Source organism: Centroberyx gerrardi, chromosome 20 (genome assembly GCF_048128805.1).
Source record: "Centroberyx gerrardi isolate f3 chromosome 20, fCenGer3.hap1.cur.20231027, whole genome shotgun sequence".
NCBI lineage: Eukaryota > Metazoa > Chordata > Actinopteri > Beryciformes > Berycidae > Centroberyx > Centroberyx gerrardi.
The window spans coordinates 11171883-11195721 of record NC_136016.1 but is presented as its reverse complement, the minus strand read 5'-3'; the positions used below and the strand labels follow the sequence as shown (position 1 = coordinate 11195721).

The 23839-nt window shown below is 41.8% G+C and overlaps 1 protein-coding gene and 1 non-coding gene across 2 annotated transcripts; both read left to right on the top strand.

The window, feature by feature from the left end:
* The first annotated feature begins 1564 nt into the window (after positions 1 to 1564).
* On the top strand, positions 1565 to 1680 carry LOC139913779 (U5 spliceosomal RNA). Its single transcript, XR_011784724.1, has one exon. It is a non-coding gene; the product is annotated as a U5 spliceosomal RNA (small nuclear RNA).
* Positions 1681 to 2633: 953 nt separating this feature from the next.
* Positions 2634 to 23752, top strand: arhgap27 (Rho GTPase activating protein 27). The gene is made up of 19 exons (XM_071901875.2): positions 2634 to 2657; positions 3097 to 3382; positions 3606 to 4506; positions 13072 to 13545; positions 14325 to 14564; positions 15701 to 15781; positions 16307 to 16429; positions 17326 to 17412; positions 18353 to 18420; positions 18594 to 18681; positions 19186 to 19287; positions 19542 to 19640; positions 20033 to 20138; positions 20376 to 20510; positions 21350 to 21448; positions 21536 to 21613; positions 21871 to 22002; positions 22185 to 22290; positions 22542 to 23752. The coding sequence occupies exons 3-19, from the start codon at positions 3673 to 3675 to the stop codon at positions 22717 to 22719; spliced, it is 3030 nt and encodes a 1009-aa protein (XP_071757976.2). The 5' UTR covers positions 2634 to 2657; positions 3097 to 3382; positions 3606 to 3672; the 3' UTR covers positions 22720 to 23752.
* Positions 23753 to 23839: the final 87 nt, after the last annotated feature.

The window sequence follows — 23839 nt, the reverse complement described above, 5'->3', positions numbered from 1 at the left end:
TAGAATGTGTTTAGAGATGTTTCAGAATGTATGAAAATTGGACCAAAAAGTATGTGTATGACATTCATTTGAAATATATTTCGAAGATACTTGCGGACGAAATGTGCTTACAGTGTCAAGAATACCGCGTTATTTCGAAGCAATGTCATGTAAAAATAGATATTGGGCCAATTATTGTAAATTTAGAAACATGCCTGTAGGCCTTCCTCTAGAAGAGCGAGTTAATCTGGTACAGACCTGTTTGGGTTACAAACTAATTCACAATATGTCTAAAACACAAATACCCCTGTTCAGCAATGTCTTGATAGGCCTACTGTAAATTAGGCTATAAATTCGATGTGAACCACAAGGCCCTCTATTAAGCCCCACTTGTTGAAGAGAATTAAATGCATTAAATAAAGCGCGCTAAATTCATCCACAGTAGAAACTATAGACTATTGGAACGCACATCGAATATTTTTAAAGAACGTTAACCTGTGAATTTAATCAAGGATCATTTAGTGCTAGCAACTCAAATGTGCTAGCTAACTACTGCTAAATCATAATTTGTCCAAGCTGCACTGCCTTCTCTTTTATTTAGCCGGTCTATAAGGTCAAAGTCCCTATAATACTGTCTCTGGTAAGGTGTTGAAACTATATTCGTTATCTGTACTTGTGAAAAATATGATGTAGGAGTTAAGTGAATTCTGATGGCATTGCAACTAACAACAAAGATCATCAATACGAAGATAGTTCCCGTCCTATTCCAGTCTGTGGAAACCATTGTCCGTTAGCCCTACACCTGAACATGTAACAGTCTAAAACTAGGATGTTAATATACAATCGGCTAGTTTGGTAGATAGTTAATGCATAAAACCTCCTTGCATACAGCAGCTATTATGAAAATTAAAGAACCTTCATGAACATTCGTTGCTGCTATTAGCATAGTGCGCATGCGCGAGAATGGGCATTTTAGAAACATCTCGCAACGTTATCAGTAGAACAAGTACAGTAAGACCTAAAACAACAGGCTGTTTGGTTAAATCAGACAAGCCTCTCCAAGAAAGACTGGGCCGGGTAACACGCTCACTGACTCCCAGTCAAGAAAAAGCAGCGTAACTGTTTAAGCGAAGACGGAAGTCGGCAAGAGGGGAATCTCTCGCTTGCTCTCACCCTATAGAGGGCTTCGTACATGCACTGCGCATGCGTATGATTGATATACACATTACGTTGTTTACTGCACTGTACCTTTACATAACATTTGTTTAAACATGGTATTATTGTGTTTGTCTAATCTCTGTCAGAATGTAGAGGCTAAAAAACCTTCCACCAAGTGGGTATATACCAGAAGGATCAACTCATGAATAAGGCCATTACCCATCGTGCACTGCGGGTGATAGTTTAATATATATTTTAAAACAAATCTATCATGATAATCTATAGGGTGCTAAAATGGTATAAGCAGTAATGCGTGTTCAACGAAATAATAAAATAAAGACGTAACAAAGCACCAGTTTAGTTGCACCGTCAATGAGAGTAGTAGCTCGGTGAATGACTCCCTCCGTGGTATCGTCTTCAAGTCAGTACACTCTTGTTTCTCTTCAGATCGTATAAATCTTTCGCCTTTTACTAAAGATTTCCGTGGAGAGGAACATTATGAGTATCAACTAATTTTTTGATGCCCTGCCTAACGGCGGGGCTTCTTTCACTGTAAAAAAGAACAAAAAAAGTGAAAACAGGATCAGAAACTATTACAAAGTCAGCAGAAGTGTTGAAGCGGAACAGGCCGTCAAAATATTATATTTTAAGATATGATTTTGACTCGTACATTAGAGGACGTCAAAATGTAGCAGGTCGACAATATCTTTATTTGGGTTTTTTTTTTTTTCTCGTGGAATAACAGCACATCACTTGTTACAGTGTGTTTGAACCATATCCGGCAGATGGCATAAGCTTACACCTAATATGGTGAAGCGATGCTTAAATGACAGGAGTAATCAGTATAAACTATGAGCAGTGTGTGATTAAGTTTTCTTAAGACCTCATTATGATTTCCTTGATATGTTATATCCAACATATTGGCATATCTTATTCAAATATAAATAAGATATTGCTTTCTTGTGTTGCTGGTGCCTCTGCTCTTTAAAATAATTATTTACTAACATAACTTTGCTTTAATTCAGAAATGCCATTTTGTTTGCCTAAAGGTTTCCTTGAAAACAAAGTTGTTGCATGGAATGTCATAAACCTGAAATTACTTATATTACTACTATATATAATACCACTGTTTTGTGATGAAAATGATTAAGCTTGTCCTACCATGCCTTCCATTCCACTTTATTCTAGTAAGATGCCATAAAAAGAGACACAGACAAGAATACACTGGGAAGTAGGGTTAAAGTCAAACTTCCCATTTGTCATGGTTTTGTATGTGTCACTGTGGCAGTCTCTTTCAAAGCATAGACACGCACACAGAGAACAGGAAATGAGAAAGAAGCGGGCAAGTAGATACAAGTAAAGCAGCAGTGTGACAGAAAGTATAGGAGCTCCATAAACTTCTTTACGCAGAGACATCCAATCACAGAGGAAATATCTGGAAAAGAAAACAGGCAAGTAGAGAAAGAGAAGATCATCCTCAGCCTCAGATGCTTTGGAGATCCACTGCAAACTGCAAACAGGTACAGACAGCAACTGACTGCTTAACTGCACTACTGTCTCTGAGTTGCACTTATGTCACTGACTTACTCTTTCTTTTTACAATAGTCATATAAAAATGTCAAATATAAGGTGATATTACAAGTTAAAATTATTGATGTGAACATCTAATTTATGAAAAGAGTCAAATAGCTAAGTACAGTTTTTTTTAAATCATTTTATTATGATTGATAGACCATTCTTTTTCTTCACTTTTACATAACATTTATTTTTGCAATCCATACCTAAGATGGGAATGGTTTTAACGTGTAATAATGCCCAGTCACCTTAAAAATGGAGTGAAAATGTTATGATCTAAGAATATGGCCACAACAAAAACATAAAATTATATTCATTGCATCTGAAATAACACCTAGCCCTGACATTTTATTGTTTTTGTTTTATGTGTGATATAGGAATAAGCAAAGTACTGTAAATACTCTGAGAGATTCATGGATAACAGAGGGACCGATATGGGAAACTGAGATTGCAGGATGAAGTTGGACTGACGCTCAGTCGAAGTTGGTGCAGGCTTCCTGTTTTGTGGGCAGCAGCTTTGAGTCTGCTGCTCTAGTGGTCTGTGAGCTTGGGTATAGCTTGTTGTGCAGCAGATGGAAGAAGCTTCCTGTGACTTGAATACTGTACACAGAAATAGAGACTTTTACCTTTGCCAGCCCATTGTTCGTGTCAAATCTTGAAACCATATCTGGTAAGTCTGCATTCTTTTTGATGATGATAATGTCAAACACCAACATGCCATAGGGGACCAAGATGCAAATAGAGGGATAAGTATAGCATATTTCTATAGGTGGAAGTGCGTGACAATGAGCATTGAAACACTAAAAGATTCAAAGTCTCCTCTTGTTGCTCTGACATTTTGTAATAGTTATTTTTGTAAAGCCACACCAACTTCACAATTCCTCTGTTCCCAGCTTCAAGATGGTAACACTGTAACCATGACTGCACATTAACACAGAGGCCACAGAGGTGAACTGGAGCATGGAGCTTGTATCAGTGCAGTATGAATTTGAGTACAAAGCCAGGGATGGCCGTCTTGTGTCTATCAAGCCTAATGAAAGTTACATCCTCATCTCCAAGACCAATGACCACTGGTGGCATGTTTGCAAGGACCGGGACACCAAGCCCTTCTATGTCCCAGCACTTTATGTGAGGCTGCTCTCCAAAGAGCCCTTGGATCTGAGGCCTAACAACTTGCATCCCACTGAACTTGTGACGAACAGTGAGCCAGTGGATATACCAACCATAAGAGTGACGACTACGGCCCGTGTATCAGCCGAGGATCCTCCAAGAGACACTTACCGCTTCTCCACATTTGGTCTCTCTGACAACATCCCAGATGTCAGTCCCTGTGAGCGCACACAGACACTGGTGGGAGGACAGACCTCCGCCACACCTGGAGATATCCCACATCATGTAAAGACACGCAGTTCAAAAGAAGGCTTTTCATTTACCTCAGCACCTCTGGATACCAATAAGCAACCCCTCTACACACAACCTCATCCTCCACCCAAGGCCAGAGGTGGTCAGCCCCAGTCCCAGCCAGATAGCTCACTGCAGGATGATCAAGTAGAACTACCAAACACCTTGCAATGCCAAATAAAAACACTGGGTGATAATGGTATGAAGTTCCCTGTGTCCAATGACTCAGATATCTATGAGACCATACCAGACCTAGAAATCCCAGACTTTGACATCCCATTCCCTGAGCTGCCAGGCTCTGTGGCTCCAAACAACACATCAGCATTTCAGCAGCAGAGTCTGGACCAAACTGAAGATGCAGCTCATTATACTGATGTCTCTCCCAAGGACCAGGTAACATTTGTATGTAATATTACTTACCCATTGTATTCATGCTGTATTGTTGACTAAGGCATGGGTTCAATATATTGTCATTATAAGCTTAGACCACAAGGGGGTGCAGTTTTATAACATAAAAAATCAAGGTGGGCCTTGTGTGTTGATTTGTTCGGAGCCATATTTGAAATCTCTATCTAAACTTAATGACATATAATGCATAAGTTCACTTCCTGTTCTCGATGACTTGCATCTAACTCTCCATTCTCCTTTTTATTATGTGCAGTAATCAGATCATCTTCAAGTGAAAACACTTGGGGATGAAAACATATTTACTATCTGGGCTTTTGTGATTCACATGTGCATTTTAAGGATAGGCAGAAAATTATTCATCGAAGAATCTGTGTAAAGCGTCAGACCCAGGGAGGGAAAAAAAATCAGCATATGACTTCTATCAGTTTTCCCAGAGGATCATGTGCTCAATAGATTTTACCAATTGAATCACAGACTCTGATATGCAGGCAAGTATAGGCTACTTTTATGATGTGGAGGCATGAGGGAATGAAGCTTTCTGTAGGACTTTGGATCTTAATGAAGGATTTATGGTTAGGTAAAGGACTATAAATTGCGTCAGTAAAACTCATTAAATGTTAAATGTGGCTTATTTGTGAGAGATCTATAAAATCTATGAGCGGGGTAGATTCATTGCCCTCAATTGTCAGGCAAGAAATGTACAGGATCCAATGCTGGCTTTAATTCATAAAAGAAAGAAAAGAGGTGGCTTAGCATAGGTTTGCATGTTGGCCTGTTGGAGCTAGTCTGCAGACAACACTGCAAAAAATACCCATCCTAATAAGTCTTTTAGTCTAACCTTGAATCTTAAAATCTTACTTTTCTTAAAATGAGTGATGAAATCTGCCAGTGGGGCGAGACTGTCAAATTCCTTCCAATGTCAATCAGCTTGTTTCAGGAATCTAGCCTGCTACTTCAAGATTTAGATCACATGTTTGGGGGAAAAAAATGTCGAAATAGCATTGGAAATATGTGAAATTATCTCACCCCACCTTTTCCCCCCATTTGCTTCAAGGAAATTAGATCTCAAGAGACCAAATTACTTGCTAAGATGGACACTTTTTGCAGTGAATGTCCCAACTTGGAATACCGTACTGGCTGAGTTCATAGTATCTGTGCCAGCTCATCAGCATATGAATGCCCGGCCGTCCCTTTATGCATGCCATTTCAATGGGCAAGGGGGTAGCTACGTGAATACCTCACTAAAAGCAGCTGATTCAGGATCTCAGTTTTGGTCGGAGAAAGTTTCTGCGGGTGTGGACTCACTTTTACCTGGTGTGTATGTATTTTGATTGAACATTTGTGATTGACATGGTGCGCTGCGACTCTTGGGTTCGTTATTTAGAAACTGGAGACTGAGAATCTCTGCTCTAGATTGGAGCCGGAGGGTCTTCTAACAAACATTAGAACATGCTGTTTACGGTCATGGGGACACCCACGTTGCAGTCACGACAGAACAGGTTAGAAACAGGTTGTATCGGCTGGCTGGCAGGGTAGGAAGGAGTTAATCAGAAAGTTGCCAGCCACTCCCAAACTGCTGCCTCCAGCTGCTACCTGGTTGCCCGAGCACCGATGACGTTCCGGGGAATTATTATGGCACCGCAGGGAGACGATGAAACATTTCCGAATATATAGTTCGTCTATTTTTCTCCATTGGATAGCCAATAGTTGATCAAAAACGAAAACATCTTTTGTTTCAGGTAAGTTTTAGCAGAGTTCACCGTGGTTTCGCACCTGTTGCAAGGTTATGTGACGTAAGCGATGATTCAAGTTGAAGGAGCAAGTTTTTTTTAATAAGATTACAATTTGGCTCCATTTGAACTAACTTTTGGAAAGCACATTGTGGCCTGTAATGGTAGAATCGTCTCGCCAGCTCAACGACTCACTGCCCCGTGATTGTGTTTGCATCATAACACTCTAATTACTAAAACACATTTGGAGGGGGGGGGGGGGCTAAACTGAAACAAATGTGTAGTGATACTACAGTTTAAAATCAGTATGTGAATGTGTTTTAATGTAAACATTGCAAGTTATTATCCGTGTGTTTTTCACTTTGCACTGGGGAAGGATGAATGAGCCCCTCATTTTCATTGGCCGGACACTGAGCTGCTGCAGCTCGTGTAGACGTGCCAGGACCCCTCAAGTGCACCAATTCTTACCCCACAATGGAGGGCCATCTCCATGGTGATGTGTGGGGTTTGGCCTAACTCACAACAAGCAGGGCTTTGGTGCTTTGGTGCCAACCATGCCATGCAGTTGGTGTGTGTGTGTGCATGCGTGTGCATATGTAATGTTCAGAACCAGCAATTAGCCCAAATGTAGGTCACTTAATGTGCAGGGTTGAAGTCTGGATGTAGGCTCTGCATTGGTCTCATCTGGAATATTAAGTTTGGTATCTGGATGAAGGCAGATAAGCAGCCATCTTGTCAGGATACCTTGTTATTATTTGGGGGTTTTGGTATGGGAATCCAACATTTTGCATTTAGCTTTTACTTTACAAAAGATATACAGAGCTTTAAGAAAAGCATGCATGAATGCATTTTTGTTGTATGATGATGTCTGCTAACAGTAATGCTCAGGCTTATCCTTAAGACTATTTTTAGCAGTCTTTTGTTGGTAGTGGCACCATTACTTTTTGTCCTCCAACACATATCTCAGCCCCAACCCTTCCATAGTTTTGGCATGTTACACTGATCAGCTGACTGTTCTTCCATATAATGATTTAGGAGAAGCACTGGAAGAACCATAGCTTCCTCAACAGCACCTCACCTACAAGAGCACAGCAAGTCCTGCTGCTCTATGGAGCAGACTAAATTAAAAATGCCAGGAAACTGCTCCAACAGGTAGTGTGAGAGTGTAGCAGCCAGCACAGCACCTCTCTGTTCTTTCTTGTCTGACAGAACACAGGCGTTCAGGGGACAAGGACAGGTGAGTGTAGCTTTAACTACCTGCTTTCATCTCCACCGCTCTTGGTCACATTGTAGAAACTGCTGTGATTAGGGCGGATTTATTGCCATGAGAGAGTTTCTGTTGGAACATTCTGTCACAGTTTGAACTTTTACAAACAGCTTGTGCATAGCCCAACTTCGTGCACACTTTTAATTTGAATTGTTGATTGTATTTTGAGGATGCACCTTGTTCATATTTTAAGGTATGGCAATGGAGAAAGTTGGGCAGGCCTAAAAGAAGGCCTCAAAAGTATGTTTGAACATAAGAAAATGTGCTTGTTTGATACAGGATAGTGCAGTAGTGCTTATGCTCAACATATTAATCAAGACAAGAGTGTGGACAGTGGAAACTAATGATCAATCTATAGGGTCTTGGGTGATATTTTTTCATGAGCTGCATGACTCATACGCTTACTATAGCAAGGGTCTTTTGCGTTATTATTGTTTGTTATAAATGTTTTTTAAACGTGTAGTATGTGCTTCGTTACAGTCCCTGGGATTTGTCTTACTGATCTCATCAATCAGTAGGTCTTACATTGTATACAACGGTATTTTTCTGCAATCATTAGTGGACAGCAGCAAGTTCCCAAAACCAAAATCACATTTGAAATCACAAATATTTCAGGCAGCTGTATTCAGCAACTGGAACTTGTTTTTAAATGTGTTTGCACCATGTTGTATGTTGACATTGTACCTGCACACGGCACAGTGGGTTGCATATTTTAGCATTTCCTTGGGGGTGGCATCTTTACAGAGGCCAGGGTTTCAACTTTGCACAGTTGCTTCAGAAGACAGTTCAGCAACTGGTACTTCATTTTTTCCCCCTCCTACACAGAATGCTCATCTACTACAAAGTAAGAGTGGGAGAAGTCTGTCATCATTAGTTGATCATATCAGAGCAGGTTTTGTACCTCGGGATGCAGAGAAAAGTGAGAACTCAGCCTGAGGCGCAAAGATAAGGATGTGATAAGCCCTTACACGTGTTAAAAAGCGGAATTCCACATTGGGCATCTCTGGAGTAATCCAGGATTCTGGGCCATGAGGAGTGTGATGTAAGAGAGGGGTGGAGCCAGATTGATTCAATAGCTCAACTGTGTGTTTTGTGGCGTGATTTGGGCCCCAATTTGCGACTCCATTGTTTGATTGGATGATTGCTAATGTGGTTAAGTAATCAAGCAGATTGCTGCTTCATGCATTGCTGAAGGCAGAGTTGTCTATTTTGCGCTTAAGGATTATGGCCCCAAAGCATATTTGAAAAATTTGTTCTACACTAGGATCTCATTGCATGTTTTAAAATTTGGGATGCTGGAGGTATTAACATAATTATTTGCATTTTCCAAATAAACAAGCTGAATGCAAACATTTCCTCATAGCAAACAAACTGTGCTGTAATGTTTGGAAGAGGTCCTGTTCACCAGACTTGGACACATGTCTTAAATCCCTACATAACAATGTAATGTGTGCGAGGCCTTCCTCAGGTACATTTGAATAACAAAATACCTTCTGCTCAGGCACTCTAATATTCAGATAAAATGTTTGGGTTGTTCCAGGAACTGCAGAGCCTACTCATCACAGACAGGATACACATTGGAACTTAAAAGGCAACAAGGCAATAAAAAGGCAATAACACAGGAGTCACCCACTAGCCTCAAAAGCCAATTTGACTATAGTACAGATGAGTGGTTTCTGGTATTATCACCCGAACCCTAAACCCTCCAGATAATCAGCCACACATTGCACTCTGCTCTCTATAGACTAGCCAATGTTGTCCCATGTAGGAGGAAGTGTTGATTGATCAACTGTCCCTTCAACTTCCTGTTTCAAGCATTCACCCCACATTGACTCTGCAGTTTGAACTTCAGCTGATGTTGGATCAAAGTAGTAGCCTGTAAAAAGCAGCTCCCCATAACATTATGGGAAACTATTGCTTCCCTTTTTTCATAATGTGCTGAGTGACCTGCTAGTACAGGGTTAAAAATCGTGCACTGTGTAGAAGCTGCTGGAAATGTAGAAGAATAGAGCCGACCCGAAACAAACTACAGTAGCCACTGCATGTGGACACTCACTGGAGGAAATAAATAAACCAAAAGTCGTTTTCAGTAGCCTCTTTGTTCTGCTACATTTTCTTGCCAATTAATTGAGTTTGCCCCTAAAGTAAAATGCACGTACTCTTTTAAAAAAGTTGTTTCCATGCTGACATTTACTTTTTTATCATTGGCAACACAGGCAGGAAATAGGTTGAACTGACCCGTGAACTCTATTTTGCTCGCTCTGTCTAACCCTCCTCTCTCTGTTTCTTTTTCACTATCTCCTCTTTTTCTCTCTCTTAGCACAAACAGACACTTGCGCTGTAAGTCTACCACCTTCTCCTGCACACAGGCATGCGCAAGCACAGACACAGACAGACACACACACACACACACACACACACATCTCACCCACTCCTCACACAGTCCCTTCCCGCTGTTATTGTAACAGAGCACACAGTTCTCCTTTCTATTTGGGCTGCAACTGTCACAGCTGCTGTGAGAGGAGGATGTGTGCACGAGGGCGTATTCATGTGTGTTAGGATGTGTGTTAACCCTCCTCGTCCAAAGTCGGTTCAATGCGGTCGCATGCTTGAGTAGTACAGTTCTGTATCGTTGCTCTCCAGTTGGCTGTATGGCTCCACTCAATGGAACAATATAAATATGGTGGATATGTACTCTAGTGTCTGCCCAAGTCACCGGGCCAAGAGGGGCTTGACTCTGCCCGTGGCACCTCAGGTACGTTCATACCCCAACGTCAAACTGCAGCGCTACACTTTCAATAAATATGTGTATTGAGGAATGATGACCTACAGTAGTGTATACTGTATACTATACAGTATGAATTGTCAGTCTTTGTGGCCAGGCTACATGTCTTATTTTGATAACTGTCTTGCTTCCTGCTTTGTGTAGCCTCATGCGAATGTCACTTCAGCACTTGTTTCTTTTCCTGTACCGCATAAACAAGCTAATGAGGTGATGGAACTGACATAGTGCTGCTGTCGCATAAAAGCGTCACAATTCCAATTTTGATGTTTTAGGGGCTCATATAACCCATTCAAAACCTCATGTATTTTTAGAAGTGCATGGAAACGGTCTCAAACTAAGTCCTGAAAAGATCTTTTTAAAAAATGCATTTTACATCTGATAGCAGCAGGGAGAGACTCAGTGTTCTTCTGACACTCAAATGGTTTTAGGTCTGGATTTGACAGTTTGTCACTGTCGCACCATGTTGTTTGCTGACATTTACATCTGCTCTCAATCAATAATTGTGAACATGAACAACTCTCTGTCAAAGCTAGAGACGAGAACTACGGTGATCTGGGATGTCATACTATACATCCTGGAGCTGATTCAAAATGGGAGAGTGATTGAACTTCACTCAGCATTATGTAATAGTGGTGCTATTGCTTGTGAAGCACAAAATGTACGCTTTTCTCCAGAAAATCACCTGTGTTCTGCCAGTAAGACAACAGACACCTTTTCTATCTTTTCCAGTTCACTTTCTGTTTACAAGTTCTGAGCTGTGCATTGGTATGGTGTCACAATTTTGGGCATGGTGAAACTTTTGGCTATGGGAGACAGTTGTCAGTGTTCAGTAATAGACTGCCAAGTATACTAGTGCATAGGAATGCCATAATTATGTGCATGCCATGCTGGAAATCAGTGGTGTCCCCCTCAAAGTCGTGATGTGACAATCCAACACGCCTCTGCATCATAGTGTTTGTTGACACTGACATAATTACGCTATGTAGTTTTCCTTTGATCGGGTGTGTGTTTTTTGAGTGCTGTGTTGGTGGGGCTTGATCTTTTTCCAGAGTGTGGGGGCATTCCACCACAGCTGGCTCAGAGATCAATGATGCAGCTCTCTCATTTCCCCTGTCTCCGTCTAGTCATGGTGGATTGTTTATAATCAATCTGTTTCGGGGTCAGTTGTCTGGTTGTGCGTATTGATTGCCTCGTGGTTATATTGAGATCAATAATGACGCAGGCAGCAAAGTGATGACACTGAATAATAAGTTGATCATGAAGTAGATTATGAAGAAACTGTCTTCTTACCTAGTAATATTTGGGGAAGTTTGACTCATACTGACCAATTGACTTCTTTGTAAACTATCTTGTACAATGTCCAATTATCTTGTAAGCTCCTCAGCCTCGCGGGTGCTGTGATATGTTTCTCCTATACAGCACCGCGTGCTGATGTCCAGATGTAGCACAGACAGACACATGATTGAGGTCCTGGTAAATATAGACTATGGGGGAGGTGTAGAGAATAAGAGGTAGGTTAGAGTGTAGTGTGAAAGAGGCAGCAGTCTCTGTATCTGTGCCATCATGACGGCGTATGCAGGGCTCTGCAAGCCGGTATATCCCGGGACTCTAATGGTGAGGAGGAATCGTCTCAGTGGGACACAGGTGAGAAGAGAACAACTTAGAGAAAGATGAGATTGTTTTTATTTTGGTCGGGGGGGTCATTTCAAGTGTGGAGCCGCAACTGTGACGATAGCCACTGCATCAGAGTTTCAGGACTGTTGAGGACAGAGGCAACCATTCATTTCACTCAGTTTCACTCTCATCGGCATTCTTTAACCAAATTAGTTGTGATGATGGCGTCTATTTGCATATGGTGTACCTATCATGCAGCAAGTTAAAGCATGTGAAGCTGGTTTTATGAAAGTGACGTCTTTGAGATTTCAAAAGTTCCCTTCACTAAGGAGAAACTGGAAAAGCAGTTTATGTTAGGTCCAATTTTACTTTATTGTCAGATCTCTCTGAAAGTTGTGCAGCACCACAAGCCATTATTCATACTGGCAAATACAAAACACACACTGCAAGAGTGTTATTCATAATAGGACATATAGTGGCTGTACAGTTTGTAGCTTGGACACCGTTTGCAGTGGGGCAGCACACCCAAAGATAGTGCTGATGATGTTGGTGGGGTTTAGCCTAGTTCTGAGTCCTGTGCCGTTGGCTTGTGGTCACTTGCTATTTCTGTATTTCTCTTGTATGATAGTTTATCCCTTTTTTTTTTTTAGATCTGGCACTCATCATAGATATCTGGTACTATCTTAGCAAAACACACAACAGATTGGCACACAGCTGTCTTTTTGGCCAGGCATGACTGATAGAGTTGTAACCTTTGGACACTTAACACTCATCATTTTGACTGTATAATGTCACAGACAGAACTTCTTTGTGGGTGTCTCTGCAAAAGTAAAGACGAGAATTGGGTAATGATCATTGTTGTAGGAGGAATGCTTCTGTGGTCTGTGTTATTCAGCTGTAGGCTACATCCTGTGCTAAATGTGATCCGGAAGGCTGACACGCTAAGAGCTATAGTAAGAGCAGTGGGCTGTTACAGCTCTTTGTTGATGTAAGCAGAAGGCACCACTGTTTTCAAAAGCCCAGAAGTGACAAGTGAAATATAATACTTGTTTTTTCCCCTCAAAGTCTGTCTTTACAGTCGCACACACACAGTACATATAGTAACTTTAGTGCTTGACATCTGCCTTACTATACGTTGTTTGTCCATTCCATAGGTGGAGAATGAAAGTCTCCAGTCAGCCGTCTACGTCAATGTAGCGCAGCTCCGCCAGAGCATCTCCGAGTCTCCCCCCTCGGCTCCCTCGTCCTACTCTCCTTCCTACCTAGACCCAGAGGGATGGGAGGTGCACGTTGACCAGGAAAGTGGACAGGAGTACTACTACCACCCCTCCACGGGGCGCACCACCTGGGACAACCCCTTGCTAGACTTCCCTATAGACCCTGAGGCACTTCCCACAGAGGAGCCTTGTTCCCCCTCACCTTTTCAGTCCCCTGCCCTGTCCCCGTCCACCGCCTCCCCCCCTGGGTGGAGCTCTGAGTGGCAGCAGTTGGTGGATGAAACCAGCGGTCGCCCCTACTTCTACAACCCAATGTCCGGGGAGACGTCTTGGGAGCCCCCAGAGCTGCTGAGCCCCTACCCCCCTCTGATGGAGCCTCTGGGTGCACACAGGCTTCAAGGAGATGGGCCGGTAAGGGCTGCCTGGCTGCTCTACTTAACCACTCTCTGTCTCCTGTTTTAGCTTCACCCAGGGGAAAGCTGCAAATACAGCGTGCTTTTAATGGAATTAAATCTCCTGCACCTACATAGCAGACAGGACTCATTTTCATTAGGCAGGAAAAGCTCACAGATTGTCCCCCACAGCACGTCCTTTAAAAGAACTGAGATATTTGTCCTCATTTTGAATTAGCTAAAAAGGTTATACAGGGTTACCACTGATCATGGAATCTCTGGAATATCATGGAATTTTGAGAGTATTCCAAAGAGTCAGGGATTTATTTATTTTTTTGACAAAGTGCTCTGGGAAAGTCAAGTTCTCCAGTATATTTTCCAAATTATTTCACACATTCAATGCATTAGATGGTTTTCAGCTTTCAGTTTTCACGCAACTGTGGAGGAAACCAGACTGTTTGCCACAACTTTTCTGAGCTGAAAAACAACATTAGCAAACTGGGAAAGAATAAAAGTTTTAGGTCATGGAAGCACCCTGACTTAGTTTTGGAAAGTCATGGAAAAGTCATGGAACTTTACATCTGGGCCACAGTAGGAACCCTGTTTAGAAATATACTATGATTTGGTTGAAATTACTCAGTGAGAATTAGAAACTTTAAACACCGAAAAATGTAATTGAGGAGTCTAGTGTCCTGTCTGTGGTCTTTATGCTACACTGACAACTGTATTTTCACATTTGTGTGTGTGTTTGTGTGCACAAATGTAAACACTGTTTTTTCATCATGTATGCCTCCCCAGCCTCCTCTACCTGAAGAGGACTACCCCTCAGAGGACTATCTACCCACCGATCTACCTGATGTCCAGGAGGAGCCCCTCGCTGTCGCCCCTCCCACTCTCCCAAAGGAGTACACCTTCAGCCATGTGACCCGGGCCATCATCCCCAGGGCCAACCTGGACCGCAGCACCCCGGCCGGCTGGATCCTCACTGTGGACCCCGATGGCACCTGGGTGTTCACCAGCGAATACTCTCAAGAGCAGGTAGCTACAAGGCTTGGCTCATAATTATGAGTATGAGGTGAGGGCAGATGAAAGGGTGTGGCATTCCTAACCCTAACCCTCTGTTATTGGTCTTAAATTCAGTTAAAAATAGCCTTAGCTCCAGCTTTTAAAACACTTAAGCGCTCTTCAAACTAGCTATCGCCGATGTACCTTGCATTTCTTTTGTTGTTTGGCGTATTTTTCTTAAACCCACGAATAACTGGCCAAATGTAGACAACGTAACGTCAAGTTGAGATTTTTCCAGCACAGCTACAATACCATCGAAGAAGAGGCAGAGATAACCCTAACCCTAGACCAGAATGCAATGCAGCCACAAGACATGTTATGTTTTGAGTAAGCGACACGACTCTCGCCTTTTCCCGACTGGAAAATCCTCCCCTCCTGCTCTTAGTATGCCATCACTATCACCGTTATTGCTCTCTCCACCTGCACATACTGAATGCAACACGTTCAGGCACGTTCCCTAGGGGCTGTCGAAAGGCATTCTGGGAAATGTTGGAAATCACTAACTGAAGCAGAAGTAAACGTGGCAGGTTGAGGGTAAGTGGGTACAACAAAAAGATGAATTACAACACTTCATTGCAAAATAACTCCTGGAATGCATTGAACATGACAGATAGATGATATCTAACAGTGAGTATCCAAGGCTGGAATTTTCCTTGTTCTTGAGGTTTGAAAAGTGTCTTATCTTGGTGAACCACTTTTCTTGCATGAAACCAACCCCTCTTCATCCAGATATGCATTCTGACACATCTACTGTTTTTTTCATCTTCCATGTTTACTTTTGTGGGAAAAAAAAGTCCTAAATTTTATTTTAACGAGTACTAAAAAGGTCTACAAAAGTCTAAAATTCAATGTAGAGAATGAATCTCCAAATCAGTGAATGAATTCCCTCATTACTCCCTTAACTACACATTTTAGAAGATTTTTTAGGGATAAACAACAATATACCTGCTCCCTTGTGAAAACCAGGTTGAAGGAAAAATATTAGATGAACAAGAGCTTTTTATGTTATTGGCTGGATTCAAATGAGTTTACTTTCAAGCCAGTCTATTGAAGAAGTGAATATTCTTAAAATTTTGATATTTAAAGGAGACATCTGTGTTTTGTAACAGTGGATCAAATCGCTGGATGATCGAGGGCAGACCTACTACTACCTGAGAGACGGCTCCAAGTCCCAGTGGAACCTGCCTGAGGTAAAGCTCTGCTCTGCTGCTGACTTTATAGGATTACAGTGATAAATCTGTACTTATCACACTGCAGTAGACGCTTATCAGGGTAGAGATTTTTCCTTTTGTTGTGATTTCAGGCTTTTTTTAGACACACCACTTCCAGTTTAGATTCCTTTTTCTGATCACATCTCAGACTCTGGGACACAATGTCAAACACTGTCCATCTCAACACAGTTCATGATGCACTCCTATTCATGAACCCTGATAAATATACACAAACTTTGGTTGAAACTGTGGTATGACTGAGTTGGGCAAATTAGTAGTTTCAAATTTACTCATGTCTGATTTTTGATTAAAATAACATGCATCGCAAAGGAGCCATAATGAAAACAAGTCTTTGGCTTTTTTCATCCCTAATTTCAAATGTTTGTGTTTTAAATAGTCTAAACTAAACTAAACTAGACTAAACTAAACTGGACTAAACTGAAGTGAACTGAACTGAACTGAACTGAACTTGAACCATATATTCTTGTGTTTTTGTCCCTCCAGGCCCCTGTAGCTCCGGGCCAGTTCAAGGTGGGGAATGGTGTTGAGCCGGACAGTGTGTCAGTCATAAAGAACTGGAGACACACCATGGGACCTGCACAGCTCATCTCAGCCCAGGAGGATGGGGTGGGCACACACACACACACACACAAGCACACACACGCGCGCGCACACACACACACACACACAAATATATACCCATGCACCTGTATGCAGACCAGCACGTACATGCTGTATCACACACACACACATACAGGGTGTGCCAGCTGTCTTAAACAGAAAGCTTCAGTCAGGCAGAAGTAGTGAGGGTGAGTCTATGTATAACACCTGACACTCCCAGGTTTTTTGAACCCTTATTTAGCAAGGCAAATTGACTGAGAGCACATTCTTAATTAAGGCAGTGGCCTGGAGGCAGTGCTACATACATACAAACACTTGGGAGTTCCTGAATACAAATAAAGTCTTGTACTTTTGCCCACTGAGCAGCTCAGATTCAGCGCCTTACTCAAGGGCCCTCCAGTGGTAGTTGTTCAGGGAAGGACTGAGTTTCTTCCACTTCAGTTCTTTCTCCCATATTTTACCAGGTCATCTTTGTACCTGAAACCGTGCCCTTTGAATGAATATCACTCTCCTTTCCCTTAACAACGTCTGTCGATGTGCCCTTGAGCAAAACACTTTCACTGGGCAGCTCCAAGGTCTGAATGTGTTTAACCACATTAATGTGAAGAAGGCCATTGATGAAAAAGAGCATGCATGATCAGCAAACTGTCCCTGGGTGAAATAAAGGTTTAAGCTCTCTTGCCTCGTCATTTGGGCTTCTGCTGTTTCTTAAATGAGAGGGAAAGGAGGGATGAAGAACTGAGGAAATCTATCCCGTTTCCCTTCAATATTAAGTTCCTCTTTGTCATCAGCAACTACACTAACAGAGATTTAGGGTGTACAGTGTACTGTTAATTCAAGTAGAATAGCCTATGACACTATTATACACCCTAAAATGTCCTTCCATTCTTTTTCCCCATCAGAGGTTTGTCCCGACTCACAGGAGGAACGCGTCCGACTACGGCAGCGACAGCTCCAGCACAGGAAACTCCCCGGAGACGCAGCATCACGTGAGTCGCCCCCATCTCCTGCCTGTCCAGTCTGCTGATACTCATTACACTAGATTAGCTCCAGGCCCAAAAAAATGACAGCTCTGTTCCCAGTCATCTGTGAAGTTAGTGGAGTACTGTGACCAGCCCCCTGTCTGAATGGTGTTCTGTGTCTCTCCCTGAAGGCTGTTGGGTTTCGGCCCTGGAGAAACCCCTATTATCTGACCTCGCAGTGGCTGCGCTATAATGTGGGTTGTTAGTTTAAGCACCCATCTGAGCTTGCTGCATAGATAGCAGTGTCTATCTATGACGGGCCAGAGGTGTAATGTAAATTCACTCAAGCAGCATTTGTTGCACCGGAACATATGTGTTTCATTCCCTGCATCTGTTAGAGTACAAGTATAATGTTCATTGGAATCATCACGTTTCCCATTTACTGATGGAGGGATTTTCCCTGTTGGGGTTCATGTTACAGCCAAAGTGTCAGCCTGATAAACCTACATATTCACCATGTTGCCACAGTTCACTACACAGGACATACACAGAATAGGAAGATTCTGTTGATTTGCATATATTCAAATGTTGATTAGTGGCATGGATGAACAGCACAGCTCTTCCCCTCAGCTCAGTACAACTGCGGCTTTTCTTGTCACAATTCACCAAATAGTGAAAATAATAAAACATCTGAAGTCCTGTAACTATATGAGGTGTGTATGCAATGAATAATTGTGCACACAGTATAATGGAGAAGTTTGGTTACCATTCTTAGAGCAATGTTGTGAATGTTGTTGAATACAATCCTCACTCATGTTAGTCAGTGAAGTATGTACTCAACATTGCATCCAGAATTGTGTGTCCATCATGTCATCACATACTCCAGAGATCTGAACTTTATTAATAATCCTAACAACTATAAATAGTCTAGAAAACACTGAAATATTGTGATGCGTTGCTTTTTCAGGTGCAGAACTTAGAGAAAGCTGGAATTCTCAACAAAACAAAGGTGTCTGAAAACGGCAAAAAAGTAAGGTAATGCTAAACCCCATTTACCTCTCAGCAGCATGACAGCAAGCTACGAAGTTCTTGTGTGTTTGTGTATGTGTGTGTGTGTGTGTGTGGTGTCATGTGTCATCCCCCCCACTGCCCATTGGACTCTCTCCTTTGCTTTGTTCTGTGGTGATAATGGTTATCCTCCTCTTCAGGAAAAACTGGGCCCAGTCATGGACGGTCCTCCACGGAGGGGTGCTGACGTTCCACAAGGACCCAAAGTCTGCAGCGACGGGAGCCTCGGTACAAGTTACACTTCGTAATACTGGAGGGACTCAGTGGGAGGATGAGAAAAGTGCTCACCCTGCATTGATAATAAACTCTGACATCACAGCTCTTACACTTGCATATGAGCTTGTCACTGGGGAGTCTGCATTCCTGCTCATGGTGCATTCTGTACATTTCTGCGGGAGGGCAGGGTTATAACTGGGCGGGGGTTACGGAGAGAATTAGCCTTTGACTCTCCTTTAAGTGTTTCGAAGTTCGTAGACATTGTCTGGAAAACTGATTCATGCAGTCTACAGTTTGGTGTCGCGTTTGATATCAGAGGAAATGAAACGTTAGACACTAGCCCGGCGTTAGAGGCCGCAGCGTGCAGGATGTCGTGGCACCTCTATGACGAGTGACAGCACAGACAAGCCCTCAGGTTATGAACAGTCAGGGACAGTCAGAGCTTTGTTTCAGCATCTCATTTCTTGGAATGCGGTGCCGTCAGTTTCATAAACAGCTGTATTTTTCTCCGCACAGAACAAGACCAATCAGATCGTCCCAGAGGTCACGGTGGACCTGCGAGGGGCAGCGATTGGCTGGGCCTCTAGAGACAAATCCAGCAAAAAGAATGTTTTAGAGGTGTGTTTATTTGTTGCTGTGGAACACAATACAATATATGACATTTGTAACTGTTATGCTCCTCAAATGAAACATGATTTCTCATGATTCTCTGTCCAATAATAGAATGATTATTGTGAGTTAAATGAGTAAATGAGACTGTCTCCAGTTGGTCTAGATGAGTATTGTGAGTCAGTTAACATCTTTGTTTTCTTTGCAATACAAAGCTTGTTTGATAAACTATCCTCTTCAACGTCTAATTTTCTCTCCCCCAGTTAAAAGGCAAGAATGGTGTGGAGTTTCTGATACAGTACGATACTGACAGCATCATCAGTGACTGGCACAAAGTCTTAGTGGACACCATACGACAACTTGTGAGTCCTTTCATTGAAACTTGACACGTGGCTCAGTGGTTGAGACTTCCTTGATTAATATGCACTGACTAGTAAAACTGTTCAGACCTGGGCCAGATAGTATAGTAGTACTTGCAAAAAAAAAAACCATTTACAAATGGTGGAGATTTATCAGCATTTGTACAATTCAGATGGTGTCCAGTTGGTCGTCAATCACAGAAAGTATATTAAATTGACTTTCAAATACTTTTCTGTGACCATCCCATCTGATACATAAAGCAGATTAAAACAAACGCTGAAGATACTGTTTGATTCAGGTTTGACACTGTTCTATCTATATTGTGCAATCCGCTATTTCACGCTTCTGTTTGACTCATTTTGCAATCATGTCTGTGCTTGTGCATTGGTGCCAGGAGTACCAGGACCATCATTCAGAGGAGGAGGACGGGGACTTCACTGAGAAGTTGTCTAGCACAGAACGAGATGACAAGTCTGGAGCTGCCATGGACAAGCGAAGAGGTAAACTGAACAAACAAGCTGCATTACATTTTCCTGAATTGTGAAAGCAACCCATGTCTGATTTATCTGTGGCATTAACGGTGTGATTAGTTTGACCCAGTTAAATATATTAGACCAATCGAGAGTTGGGATCATAACCATTACAGATGTGTCATAATTGGTATTTGACTAAGAGTTTTAGCCGCTACTGTTTTACTGCTATTACGCTGGGTATTCATTACAATCCTCCCCTCCCAGCCTCCAGGCCAAGTCTCAACAGCGCATCGAGCTCTGCAGGGGAAACAGACCAGAAGAAGGTTCGCACCAAGCTGATGAAGTTCCTCATGAAACGCCCCACACTGCAGTCCGTCAAGGAGAAAGGCTACATCCGAGGTATGCGATTTCACATAGGGGCGTTTTTCTTTCCAGGCTGCGACTGATTTGAATGGGAGCTAATGGAAAAGCTACAGTCTGCCAGTCTTGGTCTGCCAGGCTACAGTCCCTGAGTCTCACCCTGCCTGACACTGAGCATTACAACATGCCTTTATGATTATGTTTGGTATAAATCTGCAACTATACACATGTTGTATAGTGTTTTGCAATGCACATACTACATGCCTATTCTTTTTCTGTACATATATGGCTGTAGTCTGTGAAGTCTGTGAATACAGTGCACCCTAACCCTAACCCTAACTCGCACATCATGTATATTTGGTTAGAATTTACATATCTATTTTCTTCATATTGCGGTATTCTTCTCATTGTTATATTGCATATAACAATGCATATGTATTTTCCACCGACTCCTGCTGCATACATTTCTTATTTTTTATATATTTGCATATCAGACATTTTCTACATTCATTATTTTCTTTTTCTCAGTAAGTTCTACTGCTGTTTGCAGATCCTAATAATGCTGTAATTCACATTTGTTCCAATATTTTTCATGAATTCATACATACTACCTAACATGTTGAAATGTGTTGAAAGTGCTGGCTGTGTTTGTTTATATGACCCCCATTTGCTATATTCTTGTTTATATTTTTATTTTTCTCTTTTTATTCGTCCATTCTTAGCTGTATCCTATTGCGATTCGCCGCTGCAACAACCCGGTTTCCTCACCGGGATCATTTCAGTTTCATCATATCTTGTTTGTTCCTGGTATTTTAATGACTTCTGTTTTGGCAGACTGTCTGTTGCAAACTACCATCCTGTGTTCTAATTCCCTGCAGACAATGTGTTTGGCTGCCATCTGGCCACACTGTGCGCACAAGAGAGGACCACAGTTCCCAGATTTGTGGAGAAATGTATCAGAGCAGTGGAAAAGAGAGGTAAACCATCTTGCTTATGTTATTGTCTGAATCATATTACTGTCTGCAGTATAGCAGTGACTGACTGCAGCTGATGTTGGTTCACAGGTTTAGACATTGATGGAATCTACAGAGTTAGTGGGAACCTAGCTGTCATTCAGAAACTACGCTTCAAAGCCGATCATGGTAAAGTATAAAGTGCTTTTCAAAAGTTTACAACCTCTATCAGATCTTTCACATTTTGCAAACCTTCAAATTAAATCTATGATGTCTTTCTAATGCAATGTAATGCGTGTTTGACTAAAGTTTTTGTCAGTCTCCTCACACACTTCAGGAAAGTGGAGGTCACATACTGCATGGCAGAATCCTCCGCAGTGTCTCATTGAATACAGCAGCGCCCCCTACTGTGCTGTAATGGGCTGTGTTCCTATTGTGTTGAACAGAGGAGCTGGACCTGGAGGACGGCCAGTGGGAGGACATTCATGTCATCACTGGAGCGCTGAAGCTGTTTTTCCGAGAGCTTCCGGAGCCGCTCTTCCCCTACAGCCACTTCAATAGTTTCATCGCAGCCATCAGTAAGCAGATTTTCGGGTCCCTACTGACGTTATACACGAATACAGCCGTTGTTCATAAATATAGCAGATATCTACATTAACCTCAAATACGCCTTTGGTATATGGAGATACAGCTTATGTGAAAATGTACATGCCACTTGCACTATGTTGACTGAAAATGTATTATGATCCGCTTGTTCTAGGATCGGTTGATTACAACGCAAAAGTGTCTTACATGCGTGATCTGGTCAACTCTCTCCCTCCACCTAATCATGACACCATGGAGCTCCTGTTTGGGCATTTACGCAAGTATGCTTGATGTTTTTTGTTATATAATTTTTACTTGACCACTGTCTAATTTCTGCATGTTTTTTCCTTGACATAGTTTGAGAACTTATAACGGATAATTAAAAGGTGATGTGAGAATAGACTTGAATTAAGTTGAACTGAAATTAAATTAAATATACAAATATTCAGAATGCAATTCTTCACCTTAGCTGCAGGACAAAAACAACAAGAACATTTTGACTCCTCACCTCATTATCCCATTTCTCTTCTAGGGTCATTGGCTATGGGGATGACAATCGTATGACTGTGCAGAACGTGGCGATCGTGTTTGGCCCGACGCTGCTCCGGCCGGAGATGGAGTCGGCCAACATCACCATGCACATGGTCTTCCAGAACCAGATAGTGGAGCTCATCCTCAATGAATATGAGCACATCTTCCATTCCAGCTAAAGCTAAAGCAGTCATAAGCCTCCTGTGCAGACCTGGGCGAAAATATAAATCCTGTCAAATGACTTGAGGAGTGCTTGATTTAACTTTTCATGCACTTGAACAGCTTCATAAGTGAGACATCCCTCGCAAGTTAAGATAAAGGGCTCTTCACATTTTTTTTTGTTTTTTTGCTCAGAATATTTGAAGCATGTTTAACCACTATTTTGTCCAGATTTACCCCACTGGAGGCTCACAATGTTAGAAATATCTTTGGCAGTATTGTAGGATTGGAAAACAAGCCACACCATGTAGGCAAGTGTGGTTTGGTTTCCCATCTCAGCTTCTGAGATAGTTGCTTAAGTGGAGGAAGGACTGTCTCAGCTTGCTCTCACTCCTTCTTCAGTTTTCTTAATCTGACATGTCACTTGCTGCAAGATTCATTTGTTTTTGTTTTGTTTTGTCAAAATTGCAGTGATGATTGTAGCTTAATAGAACCCAAGTCAGACCTGGAAAAAATGCATTAATTTTCTCTTTAAGAAACGATCAATGAATGCTTCCATCTTTATTTTAGAAGATTTTAATGACTTTTACATGTTGTTTTGGATTTGAAGTTACAGTATATCATACATGGCAATAACTGAGGTTGTATGCTAATATTATGTGTCCTTTAAGACTCACTTTTACCCATGAAGTCTTTTATTGTAATATAGAAATGTATAAAAGAAATATTAATACCAACGACTTGCTGTGAAGTAGACACTGACCTAGCCTACTTGTACAACTTATAGATTCTTTTCCACTGGATTGTAAGACACCATTTTGTCCCAATCATGCTGTACTTGAAGAAACTATGTATAATGACACCATAGAATGATAATTTAGTGTTACATTTTTGAAAGTCAGCAGTAAAGGCAGTGACAGCTCTGGCCATAGACAAGAAAGGTGGATCTTACAAGAGATTTTTGTCCTGTAAATAGAAATAGATAGCATATTTATGCTAAAAAAAGATGCTGTAAATGCACGAGTTTGCCCTGAATAAAAATAACTTTGTAAAAAAAAACAAGAAGTTGTTTTGTCTCTTATCAAAAAGCTCCTGACAGTGGGTGAGGAAATTGATGGATGCAGGTGGTAAAGTCAGATT